Below are 27,252 nucleotides of genomic sequence, written 5' to 3'. Positions count from 1 at the left end.
TTGGTGTTAAATTTTTTAATGAATCTGTTTTTAAAACTTTGTATTTGTGGGGGAAAAAAAAACAAATACTGTAGGCTCAGTCTTACTGCATTTAGCAGCTGCAACACATCGGTTCTAATAAAATGCTTCTAGAAGATACTTATTCCACATGATAACTTTCTGAAGAAGCCAAGCACACTTAATTTTCATTTTTAAATGTCTACAAAGTTTTAATTCTCCATTTCACAAATAATTTCTCAAAATCTAGACATTATTCAAATGTATACCAGTTATTATACAAATAAAATACATAAAAAGATCAAAAATATACATATTCTCTCAGCAAATTTTGTTACATAAATAAGAAAAATATGTACAGCCAGATTTTCAAAGTCCAATCATCTTAACACTGCACCTGTGTATACAGAAGGCGCTAATAAAAACAGTGACAGATTCCGTTCAGGACACCTACGGCTATTAAAATGCCTAAAACCAATCTGAGGGGGAATTAAGTTGGAAGATCTTAATGTTGACGTCATTTTATCCCTTTAGAATACTCTGCTGACAGATGACCGTCACACTCCTAACTGCCACTCACAACACCTGATACAAAAGACAGAGTCTGTGAAGAACTACATAATCCATGCCTTTGCCCTCAGACAAGTGCAAAGGACTTCTCCAAAGAGTTAAACTTAGACACGGCTGCGCTACGATCTTCTGGGTAAGATGAGCCACTGAAAATTCAAATGATCAGAGTCAGAAGTGTCAGAAGAAAATCCAAGCCCTCCGAAAATCTAAGACAGCGAGTAAGGAAAGGTGAGCCAACTTGTCTCTAGACAGGATGAGCAGGTTTATGGTTTGCCCCAGAAATTCTCCTTCCTTTTCTGAGCTCGGGCTAGAGTCTGGAAAGCCCGGAGGCTGGAAACTGCAGAGCGAGCAGAGATATCAGACAGTCTATCTGCATCTGTAATGAGAGAATCCCAGGATTACATTCATGGAAAAAAATCTACAAACAATATTATGCTTAAAGTGATACTGCCAGGAAGCTGAAACCGTCTAGACCTAATACTGATGTTGGGTCTATGAGAAACGAGGAACCTGGGAAACGGAACGTTTGGCTCATCATCTTTCGTGGCCATTTTCCCAGTTTATCAGAGGTCAAACATGCCAATGAGATGAGAACTTTTTACATCATTGGAACCCCATAATGTCATTAAGTAAGCACAGCCTCTGATTTCAGTATTATCAGGGGAAGCCATCCTACTTTCAGAAGTACAACTATTTGGAGCAAAAAATAAATAAATAAATAAAGGTTTTCAATTTAAAAAGCAAAGTGCTGGGTCTGGGGAGATGGCTGAGGCTAAGGGTACTATGCTGTTCCAGAGGACCAGAGTTCCATTCCTAGCATCCACGTTGGGTGGCTCAAACCATCCACCCCTCCAACTACAGGGGATTCCCATGCCTCTGGCCCAAGGGCACCTACATACATGTGCACATGCTCAAATACACATTATCAAAAGTAATAAAAATGAATCTTTTCAAAATGCTATATTTTAACATGGTTTATTATATTACTTTTTGAAAAAATCTCACTAATTGTAGGGGGGAATATCTGGCAATATGCTACCCTTTTCAGTGTTGAAATTCCATATTCTGAGTGAGCAAGCCGTCACGTACTTACAGAAACTGGTATTTATCATCAAGACAAAAAGCAGCAGTAGATGCAAAGCAGCCAGATTTGTATTTCAAAACATAACTTGCTTTACAGTTCACTGAATAAAGAGCTACAAACTTAAAGAGAAAAACCTTCTAATGTACTTAGCATCCAATGGAAAGAGCATTAAATTTAAATTTATTTCCCAACTCAAAGTCAATAAATTCAAGAATTATTGGCACTTCACAGATTACATGCTTCTTAGGATGGGATAATAGTCATTTTGATGGTTTACCTCAAGACTTCAAAACTCCTCCTGCCTGTATTAAAATTAAAAACTCTGACAGGATGAAGACAGTGCAGGAGGAAGAGAGTCCATTTTCATCAATTACACATATTCTTAGAGATGAAAATGGTAAGAATATACAGGCATTTGAAAAAAATGGCCCATCAGGCCAACTTTCCTAGACAGACAGGCAGAAGCAGGCAGGACGCGGCTCTGCCGAGCAAGGCACCCATTGCAGGGGAAAGACTCCCCAGCACACAGCCCAGGGGACTTCTGGGTAAGATGGGAACATCTGCATCCCTGTCATGGGGTCTCAGGACCTAATGTGGGAACATCTGCAGAAGCACTCTGCAACCTGAGAAGTACAGGCACACGTAAGCCAGCTAGCACCCGCCCTGCAAAGGAGCCGACGTTGACCTTTAAATAACTACTAAATACCTTCATCATTAAAGGCATCGTGCGGGTGTAGCTGCAAATGGTTCATCCTTGGTTTTCTCACTTGAAGAAAAAAGGCAGAAGACATTATTCTTTAGCTACAAAACATCACGTTAGTGGAATGGTTTGCACGTCTGTCCCCTCCAAACTTTCACAGGAAAACTGAATTGCCGCCATGATCACATGAGGAGACTGGACCTTCAGATATGGACAGGCTGTGACCTAAAGCCGTACCAGGGAGGGTCTGCCCCTCCTTCTCTCCACTTCCTGCCAGGAGATGATGCAGCAAGGACACCTCCACTAGATGCCAGCCCCTCTGTCGTGCACTTCCCAGCTTCTAGTGGCCATGAGACACCATCTCTGTTAGTTTTACACTGCCCAATCTCAGGAGATCTGACACAGCAAACCAGTAAACTATTCATGAAAGTAAACCATCAGAAATGTTTTCAGTTACGTTTGTATATTAATAGACACTACAACATCAAAGGACCACTGGGTAATTGTAATGTGTTTACCAAGTACATACATCATAACTAGGTGCCTAGAATTCTACCCAATGATAACACTGATGTACCTTCAAAGAGACAAAGTAGGCTTCTACTGAGAGATGAAAACTCAAATATCCACATTTAGAGAAGCAGCAGAAGCTCACAGAACAAAGGAAACGAAAGCCTAGGAAACAGTAACCAAGTTGGAGAATGGAAAGCAAGTGAGGGAGATAAACATGGAATTTACCCGAGTGGGGGAAGCCTTAGTCAGCAGAGTGGAGGAACTCTCCTCGGCAGCCTGTATCTGTCCCCAGGTGATGGGGGTGTGGGATGGGGGTTAGAGGGGCTGGAGACTGCTCAGTCTTCCTGCAAGATGTAGTGAAGGTAAGGTGAAGCAGGGGACTCTGAAAACCTTTGTATGCAACGGCTAGAGCACACCATCTTCTCCAAAGTTACCCAGCTGGATAACTGCCTCTCTTAGGAGCGCGACAAAAATACGCCTAAAGCTTTCGGGAGCTCCTGTGACCACGCACCCTGTATCCAAGGACAGAGGCAGTAGAAAGGAACAGAGAAGGAAGAAATGACTGCTTAAGGAAACTTCCTGGAAGAACTGATCCAGCGGAAAGGTCTACAGGGAGCCAGTAGAACAAGTGGGGAGACATCCACCTCTAAAAAGCATCGTTGTAAAGTATCAGCAGCAGTATGAACAGACAATCCCAAAGCCATCAGAAAGCAGCCACCACATACAAAAGCTACAGGACAAAAGCTGCCAGAGGATTCTCAGCTGTGACAGAGGACAACCCCAACCAGCAGAGCAATGTCTAACAAAACCTAAGGAAACCAGAATTTCCTGGAATGCGCAAATCTTGAATTCTACCTTCTGAGCAACACCAAGCAATGCTCAGGGACCGTTTTTGTTGTCCTGCCTGAAAACGACGCACCACTGGCCCCTGGTCAGTCTCCTTATGTGTCTTGGTAAGAACCTGAGATGTGCCTTTCCCTTTATGGAGTGAACTGTGAACCTGGGTGCAGCAGCACAGTCCGGTATCCACAAGGGAAATCCATAGCCTAGGCTGCCTAGTGAGACCCTGCTGAAAGGAAGGAAATTAAAACTAAGGAAGAAGGAGGGGCGAGAGGGAGAGAGAGGGAAAGAAGGGAAAGCCATCATAAATTAAAAAGGAAAAAGGAAAAGAGAAAAAGAAAACGAAAAACACCTAATAGAGCTCACCAGCGTGTGGTTCCTCTCATTGCATGGATCTATCGGTATAACACTTTTATTTTTAAAAGATAAGAAATGAAAACCAAAATCCTTACTGTTGTGCTGAAATTCAGGGTCTCGCAGACGGCCCTGGATCCTGCTGGAAGAGTGGTAGTAAGGCAGGGCATATGGAGAAGGCTGCCCGGGGGTGGTGGGCTGATGGTCCGAAATTTTCGAAACAGGAAGAGTACCCTCAGTAAATCTGAGCACATTGGCTTCACAATCTTCTCGCAGAGGCAGGGGATCAACTGTTTTCATGCCGGCAGTAGGAGAAGTCAGGAGAGACATAGGACGGGGTTTTCCTCTCTGGGGAGAAAAAAAAAAGATGCATACGTGTGTACAAAAGTAAAGAACGGATCAACATTCAGATGTGACCATTCACACATCACAGAACGTGTGACAGTGTCCCTGGAGAGATGGCTTAACCACTGACAAGAGAAACAGAAATGCTAGTGTAACAGTAAAATGTACATTAACAATGTACTGAACCAACAAAGTATGTGGAGACATCAACAAAGAGTTATTATTACGATAATAAATATCCTCTTAGAGCAATAAGCGGTAAGCTTCATTACTAAGCAGAAAAGGGCATATGCAAGCAATTCAGACAGATAAAAGTATAGTGACCAGTCTATCTCACTAGCCTTTTAAAATCACAGAATAAAACCACTGAAGTACTAACTGTTCACTTACCAAACTGTAGAAATTAACTAAATTAAATAGAATATGCAGACATGACAAAGATGAAGAAAAACAGGAACCTTCCACAGACTTCCTGGGCGCTCGCTCTTTCAGAGAGCCCAGCAAAACCCAGCATAAGCTTCGAAACTGTGTACTTGAACTCTTTTTTAATACTTGGGAAACACATGAGCTGATAACACTAATATGAACCAAAACATAGCTGACAGATGTATCCTTTATAAAAATGAAATGATACAAATCTGAAAATTATATATAAACAATAATATCTGGTTTAAAACTTTTAAACTATAGCCAGCATTCATATTCCCATTAAAATAAGTGATGCCTTGCCGGGCGGTGGTGGCACACGTCTTTAATCCCAGCACTTGGGAGGCAGAGGCAGGCAGATTTCTGAGTTCGAGGCCAGCCTGGTCTACAGAGTGAGTTCCAGGACAGCCAGGGCTACACAGAGAAACCCTGTCTCGAAAAACCAAAAAAGTGATGCCTAATGATGCAAAAATATGTTCGCGGTAGAACTCAGTAGGAAAAAAAAAAAAAACAGAAAAAGATGTATACAAACTGAAACAAAACTAGCATATAAAAAGTAAGAGGAAAAAAATTAGATTATGAAACCTTGCCTGCAGCTACCATTTATCTCTACACTGTCACTGAGACCCTCAGGGCCTCTAACAGTGACCTTTGCCACACACAGCGCCATCGGTATCAACAATCCTCTCTCACTCATCCGTATTTTCAGTTTTCCACAGCAACAGGACAGCTTAACCCTGAGAGTCCTTGATGACTGATTGGGGGTTCTTGATGGTGGGGGGTGTGATGTTGAGACAGGTTTCTCTGTGTAGCCCTGGCTGTACTGGAACAAGCTCTGTAGACCAGGCTGGCCTCAAAACTCACAGAGAACCCCCTGCCTCTGCCTCCTGAGTGCTGGGATTAAAGCCTGCACCCCCACTGCCTGGCCGATGGCACTTTTTGATAGATGACAAAGTAGCAAAATCACACACAGGCACAACAGTCTGAATCACTGCTTGGACTTCCACCGTGCCCTCGTTTGAGCCCATGGATGTGACATTTACAGTTTCCAAGGGGAAGCATCTGTGACTGAAGAGCTAATGGCTTCCTCCCAAGAGAACTTAAGGTCCAGGAGAAGAACATAAATCTCCCATTTGCTTCCTCGCTCTCCTGTACACTTGGTAAATTTCAAGTCACACTAAACAACAGTTGTGTTCTTCTTCCTATATGGCTTAGACGCTCTGTCATCTTGATTTCACCACTGTTAAAAGGAGCTGAATAAGAAGACAAAATGTTTTAATTGAAGGGATCCTCAGGCTGAATGAAACTGACTGGTCTAGTTCTGAACCTCAACTCAAGCCTCTTTGCTGGCACACGATTCCAACTCTCCTTGAAGAAAAGAGTTCCCAGGAGCAGCCAGTGACTTGATTTTCTCTGTGGGTCAAACCCTTTTGCACTTCAGATCTCTGAGGGGCTCCCAACGCCATCAGGACAACACCCAAGCTCCTCAGCCTACCTCATTTCCTCCTGCCTCACTTCCTTCTGCCTTCCCTGTAGATCCACCACATTCTTTCTTTTCTCTTTCTCTTTCCCCTCCCGCACTGCCCTCTCTCTGACACTCAGGACTCTTCCTTGGGGACTCATAAATATGCAGTGTTAGCTGGCGGGGGTGGGGGGGAGGAACCTCATCCCTCCTTGGGTATCTGTAGACAGTTATGGTCTCTGGGAAGAGAGAGACATTTTTCTTCAGTAGCATGACTTGTAGGCCGCAGGTGCTCTTGTAAAAACCTACTCACACAGGGTTCTGTAAGAAACCCTAGCCAACAGGGGTAAGAGGGGAAGGAGGGAAGGAGGGGGAAGGAAGGGCAGGCTGGAAGGGGCATTAGCTGGAGGAAGGGGGTGGGTGGGAGTTGAGCAGGAGAGGGCGATGAGGAGCAAATATGAGAGAAACACACAGCATGTGTGTGAAACTTTTCTGTATGGTTATCTTCATCAACAGATGCGTGCTCGTAGGAGGTGGGTCTGATTCGAAGGTCCTGTTCCCTAACTGGCTCTTGATTTATCAGTTAAGATGTCTTGGGTGTCATTCAGATGGTGCTGAGAGCCCCTCAGAGATCTGAAGTGCAAAGACTGCTGGGTGGAAGGAAGGCGGTGGGACTTCCAAGTCCCTGCAGGGGAGGAGAGGAGATGCAGTGGAGAAGAGGAACTTTTACCACACTTCGGAGGAGGAAAAGGTGACCAACCATGTGAGATCTCAGGTGGATCAACCTTAGGCCGCTCCTCCAGGTGGGAGGTTAGGGAGTTGAGCCAGGACTAAAGGTAACTGAGCAACTGAAGCTGGGGGAAGATTTAGGGTGTTGTGCTGGAAGGGCAGGAGATTAGAAGTGTCAAGCAACTGAGCCAGTAAGACCCGCTGAAATTGAACAAAGTGTGTGTGTCTGCTTTTCATCCGAGGGTCTAAGGGAACTGGGGTGGGGCTGGTAGTGTGGCCCATTCTTGGAGTTTAAGGCTGGGTATCTACAGATTATGCTACAGATGACATATGTCAGTCTCACCCAACACCCACTGCTCTTCCCATCCTTTCTTGGACAGAGCTCTAGACAGACCGTGTCTGGAGGCTGGGAATGCAGCCAATGGTGTAGCATTTGCCTACCATGGCCACAGCCGTAGGATCAACTCCTGCCACTGCCAATTACAAGCAAACCTGCACGCCCGCAGTGGCTGTCCCGAACTCAGCCTGTCTTTTCCCTTGAATCTCTTGTACTCTGGCTTTTACAAGATTCTGACTGACTCTAAGTCTCATTCCTACTGACTTAGAAGCGCCAACACTCACTTTTCTTGTGTGTGTGTGTGTGTGTGTGCGTGTGCGTGTGCGTGTGTGTATGCGTGTGTGTGTACAATACCTGAACACCTGAGCGCACTTGTGAATGCCATTTGTGAGAATAACACCAGAGGCCAGAAGAGGGCACTTGATCCCCAGGGGCTGGAGTTACCAGCTGTTATCAGCTGTTTCACCTGGGTGCTAGGAACCAAAGTCTGGTCCTCTGAAAGACCAGCAAGCACTCTTAGTCACTGAGCCTTCTCCCCAGAACAGAAGGAAGATTCTATCTATCTATCTATCTATCTATCTATCTATCTATCTATCTATCTATCTATCTATCTATCATCCATTTTAGCTGGTAGTACTGAGGATTGAACCCAGGGCCCCATGCACAGCAGACACAGACAGTCCCCACCGAGCCACAGTGCAGCCTCTTGATGCCCCTTTCCCTTTGACATCACTGCTGACTCTCACTACCTCACTGAGTTCCCCTTCTTCTGACTACTTCTCAGCTCCCTAATACCAAGACCTGGGCCCGGATATGTCTGCACCCACTCCTCTCCATCGATATTTATCCCCTGGATTGCCTAAGTCTTCCAATACCTGTTCAATGGTGTGTGTGTACACACATACATGTATATACACATACACACATGCAGTATCTCTCTGCACCCAGCTTTTCAAATGTGCATCGTCAGTTCCCATCAACATGTTGACTCATAGCTTGTAAACTTCTCAAGTTGAACATGTCCTAGAGAGAACTCTTGCTGTTTTCTGACAAGTCTTTTCTTATCCATCTTCCCTATCTCAGTTAAACAGCCATTCCATTCCTCCTGCTCAGGACAAAGGTTTCCGGTTATCCTTAATGCTTCCCATGCCGTATCCCCTCTCAGCATCTCTCGGCACACACGTCTTCAGTGTACATGCAGAACTGGACTTCATCAGAAGACCCTCACACCTACCACCACAGTCCACAGCACCGCCCAGTCTCCCTGGGTCTGGTAACCGACTGCTAGCTGCTTTACACGTGTTCCCTGCTGTCCACTCTCAATGCAATGGCGGGAGTGACTGAAAACGCCTGAGTCAAATCCAGTCACTGCTCTGCCCTTCCAAGACTGTCTCACTGAAAAGAACATGTGTGCCTTCTCCATGCTCTGCGAAGCCCTACACAATTCAGCACAGCACTGCGTCTCAAAGCCCACTGCCCAGACTATCCTCTGTTCCTGACACAAGAATACATGACTGACATAATATCCTCTCTCCTCAGAGACTCTGCATCACTGTTCCCTTTGTCCAGAACACCATCTCCCATGACCAGATCAGTCCTGCATCTTTTTCAGCTTCTGCTTCAACACGCCCTTGCTGGGGAGGCCCTCCCTGACCACTTCCTGCTCGTCCCCTGATTATTCGTGTCTCACAGCACCCACCGATACCTACCTGTTGTGTTTTACCTCTGATGTTATGACTGCAGCCCCGCCCTCCACTAGGCTGAAGGCTGGATGAGCCCTGGTCTCAGCTCTTATCTCCAGTGCTACACAGTGCCTGGAACGTGGTTGGAACACAACTAGCAGACAACAGATTGTACTCTTCTTCCTTCCTGACGAGCCACTACTAAGAATGTTTAAATGTGTATCAGCAGCAAAACAACGTCAAGACCAACGAAATAAGCAAATAAATCCCAGTGCCTTGGTCTTGCCTTACTAAGAGTTAACGGATACTTCTCCATGCAATAGGTGGGATCTTCCGAAGTCTGAGGCTACATGTCATTTATCATATGAGACTATGGGAACACAAGAATAGGTTTTCCTCTGAAATATAAATACCTACCTTAGTACTGTCTTTCCTCAGAGTGTCTAAGCCATCTTGGGAGGACGCTCTCCTCCTCTGCTCCAGGCCTGGCGGCTTCACTTTAGATGGCGACACTAAGACTGCCCCACCTGGAAAATCCCATGGAAATCACAAGTCAGTCACACTAAGCTACATTCTAAAAGGGCAGACGACAGGCAGCAGGGCTGATCATTACCAACAGCGGGTGTCGTGAGGTCATGGTGAGTCCGCTGGATACCGAGTTCTCTCAGCTTCGGTGTAGGAAGCCTGCCTCCCTTCCCTGAGGAAACCGAAGATGTCTCTGACCTAAAGAGTGAGGCAATCTATTAGGAAGCCTGTCTTCCAGAAAATACGGTCACAGCTGCATCATCACCGTTCAGTAGTACAGCAATAAAACTAAGCCATCTAAGAGAAGTCTACTTTTGTTTCTGAAAAAAATGCAAGGAGCCTATAACCCCAGTGTTTAGGAGGCAGCCTCAGGAGAGTCACGAGTTCCAAGCCACTCTGGCTATATAGGGAAGTCGCTACTTAAAAGCAATCCTTTTAAAGCGTCTTAATCTATATGGAGTTAGAGAAACGAAGCCTAGAAAGGAGGCGGCCATTGTAGGCAGTCATCCATTACGAAGACGTCTTCCAGTTAGTCAGCACCCACGTTCCCCACTACCAACATCCATGAATGAACAAAGGGTTTGGCTCAGACAAAGTGGGCCGTCAGCAACAGCAAACACCACGCCCCCAAAGCTGTCTGCACACGGAACCACTTTTAAAAATATTACAAGAGAATGGCCTTTCTTTCTTGACAGAAGTGTCTGATAATAATGGATCCCAGTTTCCCCTGTGAAGTCCTTCTTTCTGACACACTACAAATCTGGCAAATCCTCACCACAGGGCGTGTGTGAGGACTATCTGATTCCTCCTGGCAGAGCACAGTGCTTCGGAGCTCCACTGCGCTCAGTGTGGCTCAAGGGTCTGCAGGGTCGAATCCCAGCACATACCATGTGGCACTGCTCTTTATTAGTCACAGAGCCATCGGTGTAACCGTAGACCCAGTGACCCAGGAAATACGCTTTAGTCATGTACTACAATGTCCTATATGCTGAGGAACTTAGGTCTCACCCTTCTGTCGGTCTGTCTGCCTTAGACGTCTGTGTGTCCAGTTTCTCTAACTCTCCGGCACAGATCTGCTTGTCCTTTCCTCTTTCCTCTCCCCCATCCTCCTCTGCTCTGGGCTCCTCCTGGGTGTCTTCCTTTGTGCTCTCGGCAGCATCCCAAGCCAACTTCCTCCTGACTGTGGTGGCAGCCTCTGGCTGTTCCAGTCTCCTGGTGGTAATTTTCAGGGGCTGATCTCCCGAGGCAACTTTTTTTTCTTCTAGTTTGGTAGGAGTATGTTTCAGGGGAGTCTTGTGGCTTGTAAGATCTCTGCATCAAAAAAAAAAAAAAACATTTTATTGTAAATCTGCGTTTGAGTGTCTTAGGTTATACTGGGTTAGTGAGTGTGTGACTTTCTGTGTCCTGGTCTCCATACTGAGGGCCTTGTCTGGGCCCTGCAGTTACAGTGCAATACAGTAAGTGAGAGCTACGCTCGACTGTCCACTCAATAGTCCAGAAAGTGATACAGTTACTACTTTCACACACTTACACTGGCACTTCTGGTGACAAAAGGGTAAAAGGTTACCCTCAAAATGAAAAGGACAAACCCCAACTTTAATTTGTCATAACTAAACTCAGATTCATGCACAAGTATGCAGGTTCAAATTTTTATATTTTACATTCATCTTTCCAAAATATTATTTAGGAGTATTTTGTGAACTTTTAAAGCAACATCACATAATAGAATCTATAAATGAATTTGGTGTCTGTGACTACATGAGAATGCTCTATTTTATTAGTTACAAATCAATGTGTAATTTCCCTTACAAATAGTTAAAACAAATAGTTATTTGAAACTTGTGTTCAGTTTCAAATTTAAACCAGCAGAGAAGTCTCTACAACTAGAGGCCCAGCTCCACAGGAGCCACAAATTCTTTAATGAATGACAATGGATATATATATACCACCAGCTTAGACTCCCAAGCTTTTATGGCTGCTTTTTAACTTCTTAAGGCCCTTTGACAGCTATCTTATGGTTATTCTAGTTCTGTTGTTACAAAGAATATTGCAAAAGTTAGCTGCCCAGAGCTATTTATTATTTATATAGAAAAACGAAGAGCAAGTATAATATAGTTGGCTGTATTTTCCACAGAGAATAAGTGTTAAATAATAAAATAAGAGACCCATTTGACTAGACAGCAGACTGTGAGTTAGTCAGGTCACTCTTCTATGTCATCCTATGACGCACACAGGCTGGGTCACTTTCCTACGTCATCCTATGACATCATCCTATGATGCACACAAGCTACAATACACTCTTCTCACTTTCCACAAAGAACATCTCACCCAGCAAGATCCAATGCTCGGATGTTGCTACTAGCGACGCCTTCCGAGCTTGTGATCGAGGATACATCCCAACAGCAGTTGCTATCGGACATAATCTGGTTCAGATGGTCCCGAGAAAAATGTGTTCCCTGAACTCGCTTCCTGTAAGACTCAGCCTTCTCTCGGAGCTCCTTAACCTAGGCAGGAGAGTTCAGATGTCTTCCATTATTGCCAAGGCGCGATTACAAATACTGACAAGTACATAAGAAAGCCAAAGCTCAGATACAGCCACCGTCCAATGAGAAAGGCAGGCAACATCACAGCCACAGACACTCATCAGACTATGCATTTCAGCAGAAATTAAAACAATTAAGCAAAAGCATAATGCAACTAGTTTATTCCGGACTACTAGGCAAGGAGACATGTGTCATAGCTAAGAAAAATATTGACAAATACTTTTTTACTCCAACTGAAATTACACAGGTATTCTATGCATTATTATAGTTTTTAAGAACTCAAAAGCAACCAACCTCTGCATACCACATGGCATTTAGAGAACCCTGGGGGAGGAATACAGAGACACACTTAATGACAGGTTAATGCCATAAATGAGTACTAACGGGAATCAGTGAGATACTGTACCTTATTATTCTTCCTTCTAAATATATATCAACTTGTCAATGCAATTACATTTCTTGTATCCTTAGTAATAACTAACTCAGTAACCATGACATCTTAATACTGCTCAGGATCAGCCATACTCTAGGGAGGCTGTGATGCTGGTGATAGGTAATTGATTGTCATCCCTCACTCCCCATCTCTGGCTGTGATATAGGTAATTGATTGCTATCCCTCGCTCCCCAGCTCTGGCTGTGACATAGGTAATTGATTGTCACCCCTCACTCCCCATCTCTGGCTGTGATGGTGCTGCTGATAGGTAATTGATTGCTATTCCTCGTTCCCCATCTCTGGAAGAGTGGTTATATGTGAGTAACTCCCAGTCTGGTTTAATCCCCCAGCTTTCTGCCAGCTTCTCCTATTACAGAAGACCCCACTAACAAGTGAGATTCTTTCTCCAAATCCCTCAGTTTCCCTTGAAGTCAGCAAAATCTCAACTTAAAAAAAAAGACAAAAACAAACAAAAGCATACTAAGTACATAATTTAAAGTAAATCCTTACCAAATAATGGTGATATATTCAACAAGAAGATTTTTTTTAAATCATGAGGAACTATAAAATACTTTGAATTCTCAAATTTGCAAATAATGTACTTTCATATGAAAAGAACTCAACTACCTTTTTATTTTATACATGACACTGCCACCTGCTGGCTTCTCTTAATGCATCTATACAGTGCCAAAAAAAAAAAAAAAAAAGGTGAATTGCTGAATTGTTGACACTCTGCTTTAAAAATGTTATTATATTTAGCCACCTTTTTTGCTATTAATAACTATATTTTTGCCAAACTTTTGTAAAATCTTTTATCCCTTGACAATTTATTTTAGGTATAACTGTTAATAGTTTCGCATTCACAGGGAGAGATGTTTTACGTATTACCGTGGGTCTCATTCGTTTGCAGCAGCACTATGAGCAGCAGGGAGGAGTGGTCGCACTGAAGCACTGAGCTATACCCGTCCAGAGTGCGGACTGAGCAGCAGAGGGAAACAGCGACCAGAGCCTACTCTCACACTCAACGGGCTTACAAGACAAAGGAGGCCAACCTGTATGTAAATTCCCACCCCAGTGCTGGCACAACCTGTGTGTGCCCTAGCAGAAAAACAAGGACACGAACTGAAGGGCAGGTACAAAAGGCTCCAATCAACACGGCCTTCAGTGCTAAGCAGTGGAAAGACCAGTCAAGGAGGCTGCGTCCTGTTCACTCGGGAGCTCCCTGTGCTTACTAAGAGAACGGGAGGAGTGCCCTCTATCCACAGCCATTCGGAAGGATGGAGTGTGGGCACTTTGCAGAAACTCACTAGGACTGTTCAGTTCTATTTATTAATGATTCACGAACGCCAATGCTTCCAGAAGTTGCCATCAGCCAGCCTTCCTAAAAATGTCAGTGCTAACCTCCAGTTTTACATTTAAGTGTCTCCAGTCCTAAACGAAGATGAAAAACTGACGAGGCCGACGTCTCTCAAAGTAAGGCCCTCTATGGGCAAGAGGGGAAAACTGAGTGGAGATTCCAGAAACGACCCCGAGGGCCAGCAACCAGGACTACTGTAAAGGATGAGACTGCATTGTTCCCGACAGATAACCTGCACAGTAATGTCACCCAGTGGCGGGATAATTACAAGCCATGGGTAGAGAGACAGCTCAGAAGCTGAGAGCACCTGCTGCTCCTGGACAGCAGCAGGTCAGTCAGCTCTCCACAGCCACAGTACGTGGCTGACAGCCACCTATCACTCCAGTTCCTGGAATACAATGCCCTCTTCTGGCCTCAGGCACTGACACATGCGCACACGTGCAAACACACACACACACACACACACAATCTAAACACTGTAAGTAGAATGTTTTCATTCCTGAATTATTTTTCCCAATTTGAACTAAATCATTTAAAATTTACGTGCAGAAAAATCAAATCCAGAAAACGGAATGAATGAATGAGGAGCAATTAGACCTGGTTCTCACAACATCTGTCTGATTATGGGATGTATCTCAACTGCGGCTCTTTATCTAGAATCAAAGTCCTAACTGTCCTCAAAAGTCACGTCAATAACCAAGCCAAAAAGACATACACGCCAGTGAGCCGTCGTGACACATGCCTGTGAAACCTGCTTGGGCGAGGCTGAGGCAGGAGGACTGCTGCGAATTCAAGGTTTGACCCTTTTCAAAACCAAAACCAAATGAACTTAAAACAGATTCCGTTATTAAAGGCGGTCTTTTACGAACGTTCTACAGCAGCAGTGTAACTGAAATGCTGTGAGTGTGGGATACACAGCCACATTCAAAACCAACTCACACGGGATGTCTATCCCATGAGTAAGTACGTGGGACTTAAGGAAAATGAAGTTAGTATCTGAACTACAAGCCAGAAAGCGCACCAGTGTTAGCACTGTTGCTGGAGAGATGGCTCAGCGGGATAAAGCACTTGCCACTTATCCCCAGTATAATTCCAGCACTGGAAGGGAGAGGAGGATCATGGGATCTCAGTGGCCAGCCACACAGCCTAGCAGTGAGCTCTGAGTTCAGTGAGACATGCTGTCACACACAGTAAGGTGGTGAGCGATACCACCTTGTGGCCTCCACATGCACAGCCATGTGTGCACACTGCACACACCACACATACATACTCAGGTCACTCAGTATCAGCCACATACCACAAACAGTCTAGTATTTAGCCAAAACATGGGCCCTATTAAATGTCTGTAACTTGGTTAATAAGAACTGACCACTGGCTTCTTAGAGAATTGCTACGCTCTTCTTTTGCCAACTTAAATTTTGGTTTTTTGGTAAAAGGCTAAGGCAAACTTCACCCTCATTTATAAACCTGTAACTTCCAGTAGCAATGAGTACATCTCTGAGAAGATTACAGCATGGAGCTATCACCTTTCCATGACAGCACAGCTCTCCTCCCTTGGGGCAATCAATGTAAGAATTCCACCTGGCTTCAACACGCCAGCCCTCCAACTGCATCCAATGCTTAGAATTGAGGCCTAAATACCAACTCTCCTCAGTCTGAGGAAACCACACACTAGCCAAGAATCTTTCCACAGCAACTTTCTCCAACCTCAATCCCTGTCCACAGGCCCTCAGCAGCCACACGGTTGTGTTCCCATTTTCTCCTGCCTTGTCCAGTCCCCCAGAAACAATCTCTCTGCCAAGACCTAGAATACTAACTAATAACCTGCACAAGAGCTTAGGGACACAGTCCTTTTTCCATCATAACTGCTGTGAGACTCCAATTGTCACTTGATTTTACCACAGTGAAAAGACAAAGGCCCAGATGGACGGGCACTGCTCCTGTCCATTAGCCGGAGCTAGGCTAGCTGCTCCTGTCTGTTAGCCTGAGCTAGGCTCAGGTAGGCAGTTCTGAGAGTAGCTGCAGTGGAAAAAATCAGAGCACTGAGGAGGGCGTGGCAGGCTGCTTGTCTGGGAGGGGCGAGCTAAAGGAACCAGCAGCTCAACAGGGCCAGAGCCAATCTATCGTCTTTGGAAAGACAGATGGAAAAGAATGCCTATTACATACAATCCAACCAAGCAACAATGTTTTAATTCAGCTTGTGCACATGAGAAAGGTTGAAAAGTGTCGAGACACAGTTTTAAGACACAAATTATATAGTAATATAAACTTTCTACCATTTATCCTTTGACTAGAAGCCCCGCTTCTCAGCATGAGGCTATGACTGCCCTCTCCTGTGCCCCATCTTTAGATCCCAGCTTCTCCCCTCCATCGGGACACCCCAAGAGAACTTGAACCTGAATGAGCTCAGGCTGCACACGCCCCTCTCCTACATGCTGCAGGGGTGCAAACTGTAGCAGTCTTTCTAGCACACTCATTACTGATAGAAAGAACCTTCAGTGCAAAGACTGAGGTCTGAATGGCATGAGAACCCAACCAATAAGGCTACAGTCCTGGAAACTGAACTCATTACAACTATCTGAGATTTCATGGTTTTTAAAAAAAATGACTTCAATAATAAATGTCAATCTCCACGGAGGTCACTGGTATAAAAACAGTAACATGTTGCTAAGTTGACAACTGTGAGTTAAGATGGTGGGGTTTGGGGTGCTATCACTGTATCATCCACCTTTAAACTGTGAATGAAACTCATTGTGGAACTGTTGGCTAGGCCGGAAGGACATGTGAAATCGCACTCACCTGGTTGGACAAGTTCTCCTTCACACGGGTCCAAGCTCCAGCTTTATATAAATACTGGGCTGGGCTCAGAAATTTTGCTCTATATTCAGAATTCACCTTTCTAAGAGAGACAGAATGCAAGTAAGTATTTTAGCGTGTTGGCCACCCAAATATGACTGTTTCCTGAAGAGGTACATACCCGAGCCTTTGGTGTCTCCACGGAGCAGGCTTCTTTAGAGTCTGGTCTGAGTCTTCCGACGCCATGTCTACTTCTAAGTCTAAAGGTTCGGCTGCCTTATTATATTGAAATGGAAATAATCTGAGCGTTTATGCTTAGAGATGTCAGACATTAAAGTAAAAACATACATGTTATAAAGGTAGGCCTGGAGAGTCTATTACATTTTTGCTTTTAGATGTTTTAGCTACTAAAACAAACAAACAAACAAAAAATCAAGTTTTGAAACCAAGGAGTTTAGATACCTGATCGTATGTTTTTTTTTTTGTAAAGATTAACAAATATCAAAATATTAAGCAAACAATGCTATTACATATTGAACAGAGATTTTTTAATTAGCCCTTAAATTTATATTCAAGTGTTATAGTAATTACTGTTTTGCTAATTATCACAGTGTTATATAAAATAACGCTCCCAGCCCAAGAATGTCATAGGTTAAAAAAAAAGTATGTGTGCTGTACGCTCATGTATGTGTGTGTATGCACGTGTGTGCACATGAGCTCATATGTGTGTGTGCATGTGTATGTGCATGTATATGCACACGCACATACACACTCATGGGTATATAATTTCACTTTTAGTCATATATTTTCTATTTTTAAAAGCTACAAAGTACACTCTGCGATGGTTCTAGCCTAATGTCATAACTCAGACTACCTGTGAATTCTCACACAAACCCAGATGCTTATTTTCACTGGAGTAAATGATATGAATTATACTAACTATAATTTAGCATAATAAAATGTTCCCTTAAGATAAGTGTGTGCCACGTTTACCAGTGACACTTTGGAATGCACACCTCTTTGGTTCCTGCTGCCCTGCAGCACACACTGCTGCAAGCCCAGTCGTCTGATGTTACACTTGGGAGACTTACCTGCCACACTGCTAAGTACGGTCATGCTGCATCAGTGATAGCTATCTATGGCTCTGTCTCCAGCAGCCTTGCTGCCGAGCCTGGCGTGTCTGCCTCCTGTACTCTCAGTACCTACATGGGACCTGGCTCCACTAAGGAGTCAATGAGCACCTGACATGTACTGAACAAATGGATTAACGCTAGGAAAAAGAGTTTCAGGTGGTAACAAAGGAAGACATGCAGGGTCTGAGGGCCCTGGGAGCAGGTCAGAGCTGGTGGGTACCTTCTTTTCTGAAGATAACATCTCAAAACTGCTGTTTCCTTTCAAATACTCTCTTAACTTTGGTTCCTTCACTGGAGTTAGACCCTTGAAATTTCGCTTGTATTCAGTTTCGTGGATGAATTTATTGCCTTGAAACTGTGGAATAATTTGGCTTTTATTACGGAAAACCTTAAAACAAACAAAAAAAAATAGCTGTTAAGTTTTTGGTTGGTTATTAAGTGATACAGAACCTAGGTGTTTAATTGATCTTAGAAACCCGTAAAAAGTTAAATTATAATTCACAAAAAGGGAAAATTATATATGACTGCCATTTGATTTCACCATGTGTCATTAGTAGCCAGTGGTCAAATTTCTATACTGGTTACTATGTTTTGAGTAAACAGTCAAATCATGATCAAACTATTACATAAGCAAAAACACCCCACACTCCTTATCTGATTTTTCCTCCCAGAGTTCCTCCACTTCCTCCCACCAGCTTAGTAATGAGACAAATGAAATAAGCCTATTTTCATAAGACGAACGGACATTACTTTTATTAAAGCAACTGTTGTCAGCTCTATGAATGATCCTTCTCTTTGCCTGGATTTCCCTTTTTCTGGAAGAACCTAAGATGACACCTGATGTGCCACGCTGGGATTTTTTTTCTTGCCCCGTCCTTGCTTATATTTAGCAATTTCACTGAGACAAGAAAGAACAGCCAAGAATTACTATATTTCTCTTTTACATGTTTTCTTTCGTCCTTAATATTCAATATGGTTCCCATGTGGTGGCATCATGCCACTGCTGACAGTGAAGTCACAAGGAAAAGAGGGCACCAGGTAAGACAGCCATGACCCCTGCTTCACAATGCTGACTGCAAAGATCCAGTCCAAATGCTACATCTCCTCAGAACAACACAACCTCAAGGGCTTTCCAGCCAAAACTAGTGCAACTCCTTTAAATATTAATATGACAACCTTACCAGATGAGGCACCTGATTAAAAGCCGACGGCTCCTTAGAGCGGCACTGAAAGTGTATCAGCAAGCTCTCCCACAGACCTCAAAGCAGACGTGCTTTGAACTTACAAAGAGCATTTGCTCCCAGAGCAGCCCTCTGAACAGCTCACTAATGGAGCAATGGGCTCACGACTGAGATGGTTGGGAGTAGTTTATTTTACACTGTGCTTCTGATCCTACGAAACATTTCTGCCACACGCCTTCGCTGGCATGTAAATTCTGTCAAGCAGGCTTTGATCTGAATCGGCTCTAGCTTATAGCTCGAATGCTCTACAAAAACAAAACTCGATTCTCAAGCAAGGCAGGGGCATCGTTAGGGAACACTGGTGAGCGGGCAGCAGGGGCGCGGACCAGCAGGTCACACAGCAGGTCACAGAGAGAGGGCACATCACTGTGCATCACACCCCACACGACCCTAAAACGTATTCTGATCACAAGCAAACACAGCTTCCACAGCTGACATGGTTAGTGGGATGTCCGCTGATGTGATGCTCACAGATGCTATTCCCCTGCTGCAGCTAAATCCTCCTGTGGATTTTAAGTACAGAGGACACAGGACCATCCAAGTGCAGGCAAAATGAACTGAGGGCACATAAACGTATGTGTAGACTTATTTAAAAAGGAAAGGGAGAAAGACGAAGCCATCATGGGCTTCAGAAGCTGAAAGTATAGTCAAAAACATAAGAAAAAAAAATCAGTCTAAGAATACCCCAGAGGACAGCAGCACTTAACAGAATATTTATTAGCAAGGTAATAAAATACTAAAATTGCACAAAATATAATGAAATTTCTTTCACAAATTAGTTCCATTATGCCTTTTGAGTTTTTGCAAATAAAAACTCAATTACTGTCATCATTCAACTGACTCAAGGGGACAGTTATAGGGAGTGCTACTTTCAATACATAAATATCCAAAGCAGTTAGTCTTTCTTAAAAAACAGGCATCATGCGAAAACGTCAAATAAACCATTTAGAATATAACCAATTTGATGATCCAGAAGATAGTGAAATAAAAAGATCCTCTGGTATGTGAACTTATCCTCCCCCACGTTTTCACAGCCCCACCTCCTACTTAGTGGAGCTGGCAATACTGATCAATAGCACAGGACAGTGTAGTATTACTATTGTAAACCATAAGGGAGAGCGAGGGCCTAGCAAAGCTCTGTCTTCCAGAACTCAGAACCAGGCCTAGGTCAGTACCGACTTTCGTCCATTTAGCCTGTACTAACAAACAAGTCTGCGTTACTAACTCAGGTGAGAACACTCAGAAACACATCTGTTAAGCTACCTGATTGGTTGTAAACACTGGAGCAGTTTCTTTACAAGTCTTCCAAACGAACTGCCTTTGGTATTCAGAATTTCTCAAGGCATTATTCGAGGGAGGAACGGTCAATCCAGCTTTCTTACGAAGATGTCTATCCAACTGTTGGGGGGAAAAACCCACTTAAAGCTATTAAAATTTGCTGACACAAACTCCTTTTAAGCCTAAATTGTGCTATAGAGCATGCAACACGAACCTTATCCCTTTAAATTTTAAGTGTACCTTACAGTTTTGCAAACTATATTCATAGTATGGCAAACTCTTAACTTTTAAATCATCACTTTTAAACTGTCTAAATATTTAAAATTCCTTTCTTATTAATAGCAGCCTGCTATTATGCTATTAACACATCTCAAAAAAAATAGAGTAGAGCCATTGCTCAGTTCCTTTCTACCACCATTCACAAGTAAATATAATATCAAAAATGAATGAATAAGCACAGCACCCTGCCCTATCCCACGGCTCTGTGGACACCCTTCCCCCGCCCACCGAGCTCCCACGTCACCTTCCATGGACCCCTGCATGGCCTGGCTTCCTCAACAAGTCACACTCTCCTGGGTAGCTCCCGGCTTGCAGGCAGTGTGGCTGATGAAATGAGGGAAAGGGCAGTGCCTGGAGAAGGAACTGTGGGAGGCAGCGAGACGCCCCACACACCCCTGCAGCCTCTGCTTATGTGCTTTTGGGGACCCGCTGCAAGCCAGCTGTGACATAAGAGGACAGAACGGCAAGATCTTTGAGAGCCAGCCAGAACTCTCTTCCTTTTGCCTCCTGTCAGCTGAGATTCTGTTTGCTCTCTTGCTGGTACAATAAGAAAGTCAAACAAGGATAGGTACAAGTCAGCTGAGCTCCAGGCCAGAGAAACAGCCTACTGCCTCAGCGTGACCTCGTCCCGGGGACTTGGCCACAAGTCTCTGATGAATAAAATCCAGAGGCAGACTGCCCATGTAGGGACAGCATGTCTTAGTACAGTCAGTACAGAGTAGCGACCATTAAGAACAGAACCCTTCTCAGTAACTTTCAGCAGCCTGAGACACAAGACAAGAAAACAAATAAAAAAACCCTAAATATACTTTTGAAAAGAAGCACAGTGGCTCTTCCTACCCTGGGATCTATGCTCTCGGAGAGAGGTTTGGTGGAAGGTCTCAGCTCCACGTCTGTGTTAACCAGGGCATGGTTTCTTGTTACATCCTGGTGCTTTTCCACAGTGTCTGAAGCCCCTTCGGCTCTAGAGTCCGCAGAATGAGACCGAGTTCTCTTGGGAACCCTGGAAGCCTCTTGTGAGAGAACTGTTTCTTGGTTAGCATCTTCTTTTTGCTCTGCCTCTTGTGGTTTTGGAGTTCGAATGGTCTGGGGTTCTGGTGGGACAGGCGCATCATTCTCTCTGACAGTTCCATTCCACTCCAGGTACTTTGAAATCTGAGGGTCGTGGTAGGGAACTCTTCTTTTTGAGATAAAACCTGGTTCTTTTGTGATCCCTACAAAACATGTAACATGAAAGTAGTACTACCAAAGTTCACAGTCGAGAAGAGCTTTTAACTAAACCTAAGGAGAGAGATGGAGTTTAAAATTCAGTTGAGAGACCAAAATGACGCTTGCCACCAAGCCTGACAGCCTGAGTTCAGTCCTCAGCACCCCATGGTAGAAAGGAAAATCAACTCCCACAAGTAGTTCTGTGACTTCTATACATACCCTGTGGTGCACACATGCATGCATGCATATGCTCACACGCACATGCATACACACACACACACACACACACACACTCCTCCAGATGGTAGGACTTTTAAAACCTAACAAGGTATAGTTTTCAATTTCAAATTATTTTGCTTTAAAGAAGTATTAAAATTGAATGCTGAGGTCAGTGTCCAAGTTGCTCTCACACAAGTCACAGGGGTCACAAGGTGAGAGACCTGGCAGGCCAGGAAGTATGTGCTCCTCCGTTTCTGGTTACTCTCCTGTGCTACTTAGCAGAACAATAAGCCCCGGTCTGTCCACACTTGGAACGTTTCCCAAAGCTTCTCTTATGCAGGACAGACCAAGACGAAAGGGGATGAGATATCACCATGCCAGACCTTCATCCTCCTTCTGCCTTGGTTTCCTGAGAATTCAAAAGAATGACTATTTAACAAGAGCTAAGATACAATTTCTCTACGCCTCTGTCCAGGAGGCAAATATACAGGACCTCAGTCTTCCACCGAGGTTTGTGGGCTGAGTGAATGCCCTAGTTCAGGCCACTCTTTAAATAGAAAAAAGAGCTGCTCCCGCCACAGGAAGAGTAAGACCGTCGAAAGGAAGAGGAGGCAACAGAAAAGCTGACAAGAGGTAAAGCCATCACTCCCAAACCTCTCTCTGAGCTCTGTCTGCCTTGGAAGCAAGGGTCCCAGGCTCAGGGGCTTCCCAGATTAGTAGACTTCAATGGACAGGCACACAGAGACATCCTGGGGGTGCGGTGAGCAGAAAGGGGCGATTCTGAATCCCATGTGTGCTCTTGCTTGATGCTTGTCTGTCATCTGTGTGTCTATCTGCTACAGCCCCCACGGCCCTGCTTCCACCTCACAAAAGACAGGCACGCATCTCGAGCAGCCCCACACTGCCTGTGTTGGCTCACGGGGACACAGTACAAGAACTCAGGGCTCGGGGGTCAACAGACAAGAAAGCACAAGTGTCCTTAGGGACACTGTCACAGGAAAGCAAAGGAACAGGCTAGAAATAATAAAAGAGCTGGCAGCCAATTCCATGCTTGTCCATCCACCCACAAAGTTCAGGGTGGAGAGCCGGCCTGGGAAGGCCACGGACACACCTGAACATGAATCAAGGCTGAAGTCAGACTTTGCTCACAGAAAGCTAATTTGGCAAGCCTGTTTGGTGTTGGGCATAGCGCTGTAAATTATATGATAAACACTTTCTATAAATGAAGGAGCCGAGGTGACAGCTTAAAAGTTTGAACAGATATATATATATATGATATATATGATATATATGATATATACACACTCTACCGAAATCTATACCCTTTGAAACTACTTGTAAAAGGTTAGGAAAAACTAAAGATCAATTTGAAAGTGGGAGGAGGGTTAACAAGATTTTCCTAACGTTGTGGGAAGCATGGGGGTCAAACCCAGTGCCTATGCTAGGCGCGTACTCTGCCTCTGAACGCCACCCAGCTATCCTCCCGATTCTGTTCATTCTTATCTTGTGTGTTTGGCCTTTGTGTGTGTGTGTGTGTGTGTGTGTGTGTGTGTGTGTGTATACCACATACATGACTAGTGCCCTCAGGGGCCAGAAGAGGGAGCTAGATCCCCTGGAACTATAGTTATAGAGAGTTGTGAGCTGCCATGTGGGTACCAGAAACTAACCCTGGGTCCTCTGCAAGAGTACCACCACTCTGAACCACAGAGCCATTCTCTCCAGCCCCTCTGTTAATATAGGAAGCATGAAAACAGAACAACTCTCCAGTCAGTGGGCCCTCTGTCCTCCCAGCTCCAGCAAATGCCCCTGGTGGTGGGGAATGCATTGGATTCCCAGAACGGCCAGCCAGCTCTAGGTAAGCCTGCTGCTCCTTGTTAGCCTCCTCCCAGTGCTGAACAGCCTGAGATTCTTGTACTATCGCTTGTGCTTACTGAAAATTCCTTCACAATGTAACCCTGCCCCAGAATGGCTTTGCTTACCTGGGCACCTCTCATACTGGCCCCCTTGAACACAACCTCAGCTAAAATGCTAAAGGGCAATTAATCAGGTTGACCAGTTGTCTGTTGTCCAGTCAATTCCCCCTATAGCTTTCAGCTGAGATGGTTATACCTGAAGACAGTCTATTTTGTATTCTCCATCTAACGAACCCTCCAAGGTGCAGAACTTATGAGCAGAGAGGTTTTCCAGCATGCTGCCTGAGAATCAGGAAACATCCTGTCTCTGAAGTCCAGCACTGGGCTAAGATTCTTTATGCAGCAGAGGAGCCCTAAAGAGCTACCCACACTCTCTTCTGTTCTCCAACCCTGATGTAAACACATTCTTTGCTTTTCTGCCTTCCCAGACTCGGACCCTTACAGTAAGTCTTGTCTTTCCCTGGCTTCCGCCTAACATTTGAGGGGTTTCCATCATTCTTACACATCATCCTCAGGACACTAGGTGCTGACCCGTGTACAGAAAACCCTCACCAACCAACACCCCCTTCGACCCTGCGCAGTGTCACTTCCTAAGGCCCACTTGGCAGGTTTGATTTGCTCAAGATTATAATTATTGTATATCCACATCCAGATGGAGTCATTCATTTAAAATCTAGCTTTAGGGTTGATAATATGATCAGTCGCCTTGTAAGCACGAAAACCTGAGTTTCACCCACCAGGACCCATATCAAGAAGCTAAGTATAGCCGCATGCTCTTACAGTCTGAGCACTGGAGAGGCGGAGACAGGTGGACCTCTGGGGCTCTCTGGCCGGGAGGCCCAGTCTAACTGGTGAGCAACGAGAGACCCTGTTTTAAAATGAAGTGGGCCGCCTTCCTGAGGAAAGACACACAGGATGGTTCTCTGGTCTCTGCATGCATATGTACCCTGGTGTACCAGAATGCATACAAAAATAAAACTAAGTTAAGACTCAGTTTTACTAGGGAGTAGGGTGTCTCAAAGCCTTGCACTTCCACTGACAAACAAGGAGACAGAGGACTCGCTCCGAAATCTTATCTGGTGAAAGAAACAGCAGATATAATAAAGTCAGTCCACTCTTTCCAACCGGCTGTAGGAAACCTCAGCCCAAGGGCTCAAATTCTCTGAGGTCAGGAGAAGCAGCTTACGTAAGAAGAATAGCATCATCTCTGAACTCATGACACTGACCAAGACGGACAAGTTCGAGTCATGCCTCTGTTACCCTATGCTTCAAGACTTTGCAAGTCCTCATCTCCAGGCTTCTCCCTCTCTGTTTTCCAGTCCCAGCTCAAACACCTCCAGAAAAGCCTCTTCCAGAACAAGCAATCTCAAGTGTTTCCCCTTCCATACTCCTCTGCAACCTTTTTGCTATCATGCTATTTTATATACAACCTGCAACACCTGATTCTCTGAGTTTCTTTGTTCTTCTGTACCTAAGGGATGCCGGGATCACAGTATAGCGTCAATAAATATTTGTCAATGACACATAATCAGCCAACACAGATGGATTTGAATTGTTCTGCAAACATAACCCAAGATTTCTTCAAGTTATAATAGTTATTGGTTTGCTCAACTTACCCAACTGATCCGATCTAAGTCCTGCCCATGAGTACTTTCGCCCCACTGAGGGATTATAGGACTCTGACAAATAGGATTTTTTCCACAAGAAGTTTCTTTGGTATTCACTCAGCCCCTATAACGAAAAGTACAATATGGGCACAGTGTTTTAAAATCCGGCATCAGAAAGAAAAAAAAAATCGTGACCTCTGAAGAGTGTTTTTGAAAGGCCCAAGAATGAGAATTAAACCCCAGACAAGCTCCTTTATAACAGCTAATATTTACCCAGCCCTGGGCTAAGTAGCCCCCTAATCCTCATAAGCACCTGAAGCAGACGGAAGCAGGAGTCTGGCTCTCAAGGAGGCTGCACTATAACTGGTTCTCTAATTCCCGAGTGTAGTAACTAAGAAGTCCTCACCACGAGAGATTTATCCTAAATCACCATCAAGTACATAATGTTATGAGTCACAATTAGTTCCTTTTACTAAAAGCCAATTAAGAGAAAGACGAGTTCCCCTCCCACTCGGTCGACGGGCACTTTAGAATTAAGAGTCGAGGATTACAAGGAACGCTGCGGCCACCTGTTGCGTGGAGAGGTGCTAGACACAGACACGCTAGGTGGAACTGTCACCAAACCCTAAAGCAAACGTACAGCTAGCAGGCTGCACACCTACCCACGTTCTCCTCTTACTTGGGGCCCGTTTCTCAAGCTTTTAAAAGACCCGCGCGCTTTCAAGTTCTGCAGGAAAGGAGCTGGATGCCAGTGTCAGAGGGACCACAGGTGTCCCGCACACACAGCAGCCTCTCGTCCCACTGTCGAGGGCCCTCCTTCCGCCTCCGCTCCTGGCGACCCCAGACTGACTCCCCATCGGGCTCCCCATCGAACTCTCCCCCGCCCGCACCTCCGCGCTGAGCCACGGGCCGGAGCATCCTCCGCCCCGCACAGGCTCCGGCCAGGAGGCTCGGTACGGCACAGGCGCGTCACGCACCCACCCCGCGGCGTCCCCGCCACCCGCCGCCGAGCCCCGGGGCCTCACCTTGAAGCGCACCGGCATGTCGCCCTGCGCTGCGGAACCTGCCCGGCCGACAGTTAACGGGACCGAAAGCCCCGAGGGGGCGGGGCGACAACACCAGTTCCCTAGCAAGCTCCTGGACCCGGCGTCCCCGACGACGCGCCGGCGCACTCCGCGCCGCCCTCCCGCCCCGCCTCTCTGCCTTGTCCCGCCCATTTTGAGGCCTGAAGACCAATGGCAGACCTTACCGTCATTACGATTAGACCAACCAGCACTCGTAAGGGCACCGTCCCGCTCCCTAATGGCGGGCGGAGAGCTGGCCAATAAAGATACGGGAGCTGCGGTGGGCGGGGCCCGCGGGAGCTTTGTCCAGGAGGCTGCGGCCGAGTCCTGGCGCTTCAAGCCCCGCAGCCCGGTTGTGCTGCGGCTGGGTTCTGCGTGAGCCTGCCTTGGTTCCAGGTCCCTGACATCACAGAACGTGAAAGTGTGCCTGGCATTCCAGAATGCACGACAGAACCCAAAGTCTCATTGTCCATAAAGGAAATTGTCCCAGAGTACCCGGCTGGAAAGCAGTTGCTACCAACAGCAGCCTTGGATCAAAAAGGATAGGTCCAAAAATACATTAGACGTAGACTGATTCAAATAAAGTTTATTAAGACCACAAAGCCAAGCGTTATCT

General features: G+C 45.2%; 2 protein-coding genes across 3 annotated transcripts; both read right to left on the bottom strand.

The window, feature by feature from the left end:
* On the bottom strand, positions 1-25,690 carry LOC114613672 (nuclear protein MDM1-like). Of its 2 annotated transcripts, XM_028759019.1 has the most exons (14): positions 25,582-25,690; positions 21,465-21,838; positions 20,331-20,465; positions 18,047-18,214; positions 16,875-16,969; positions 16,697-16,796; positions 12,402-12,431; positions 11,893-12,068; positions 10,573-10,875; positions 9,653-9,762; positions 9,457-9,566; positions 4,157-4,406; positions 2,358-2,417; positions 1-943 (listed from the first exon to the last, which is right to left on the bottom strand). In XM_028759019.1, the coding sequence occupies exons 4-14, from the start codon at positions 18,065-18,067 to the stop codon at positions 831-833; spliced, it is 1,368 nt and encodes a 455-aa protein (XP_028614852.1). In that variant the 5' UTR covers positions 18,068-18,214; positions 20,331-20,465; positions 21,465-21,838; positions 25,582-25,690; the 3' UTR covers positions 1-830. The 2 variants fall into 2 exon arrangements, with proteins under 2 accessions (XP_028614852.1, XP_028614854.1); XM_028759021.1 differs by lacking the exon at positions 12,402-12,431.
* LOC114613689 (nuclear protein MDM1-like) lies at positions 22,385-26,615 on the bottom strand. The gene is made up of 3 exons (XM_028759042.1): positions 26,598-26,615; positions 25,582-25,696; positions 22,385-22,461 (listed from the first exon to the last, which is right to left on the bottom strand). The coding sequence occupies exons 1-3, from the start codon at positions 26,613-26,615 to the stop codon at positions 22,385-22,387; spliced, it is 210 nt and encodes a 69-aa protein (XP_028614875.1).
* Between the last annotated feature and the right edge of the window lie 637 nt (positions 26,616-27,252).

The sequence above is a fragment of the Grammomys surdaster genome, unplaced genomic scaffold (genome assembly GCF_004785775.1).
Source record: "Grammomys surdaster isolate TR1022 unplaced genomic scaffold, NIH_TR_1.0 126271, whole genome shotgun sequence".
Lineage (NCBI taxonomy): Eukaryota > Metazoa > Chordata > Mammalia > Rodentia > Muridae > Grammomys > Grammomys surdaster.
This window is presented reverse-complemented; position numbering and strand designations above follow the sequence as displayed.

Bases quoted from the DNA above. Each gene is read 5' to 3' on its own strand.
- LOC114613672 (XM_028759019.1), bottom strand. From the start codon at position 18,067: ATGTTATCTTCAGAAAAGAAG. The intron at 4,407-9,456 runs GTAGGTATTTAT...TTTTCTCCCCAG, and splicing joins TGAGGAAAGACAGTACTAAG to AGAGGAAAACCCCGTCCTAT. The intron at 2,418-4,156 runs GTAAGGATTTTG...TTTTTCTTCAAG, and splicing joins CCCTGAATTTCAGCACAACA to TGAGAAAACCAAGGATGAAC.
- LOC114613689 (XM_028759042.1), bottom strand. The intron at 22,462-25,581 runs GTAAGTTGAGCA...TTGAATTCTCAG, and splicing joins ACTTAGATCGGATCAGTTGG to GAAACCAAGGCAGAAGGAGG.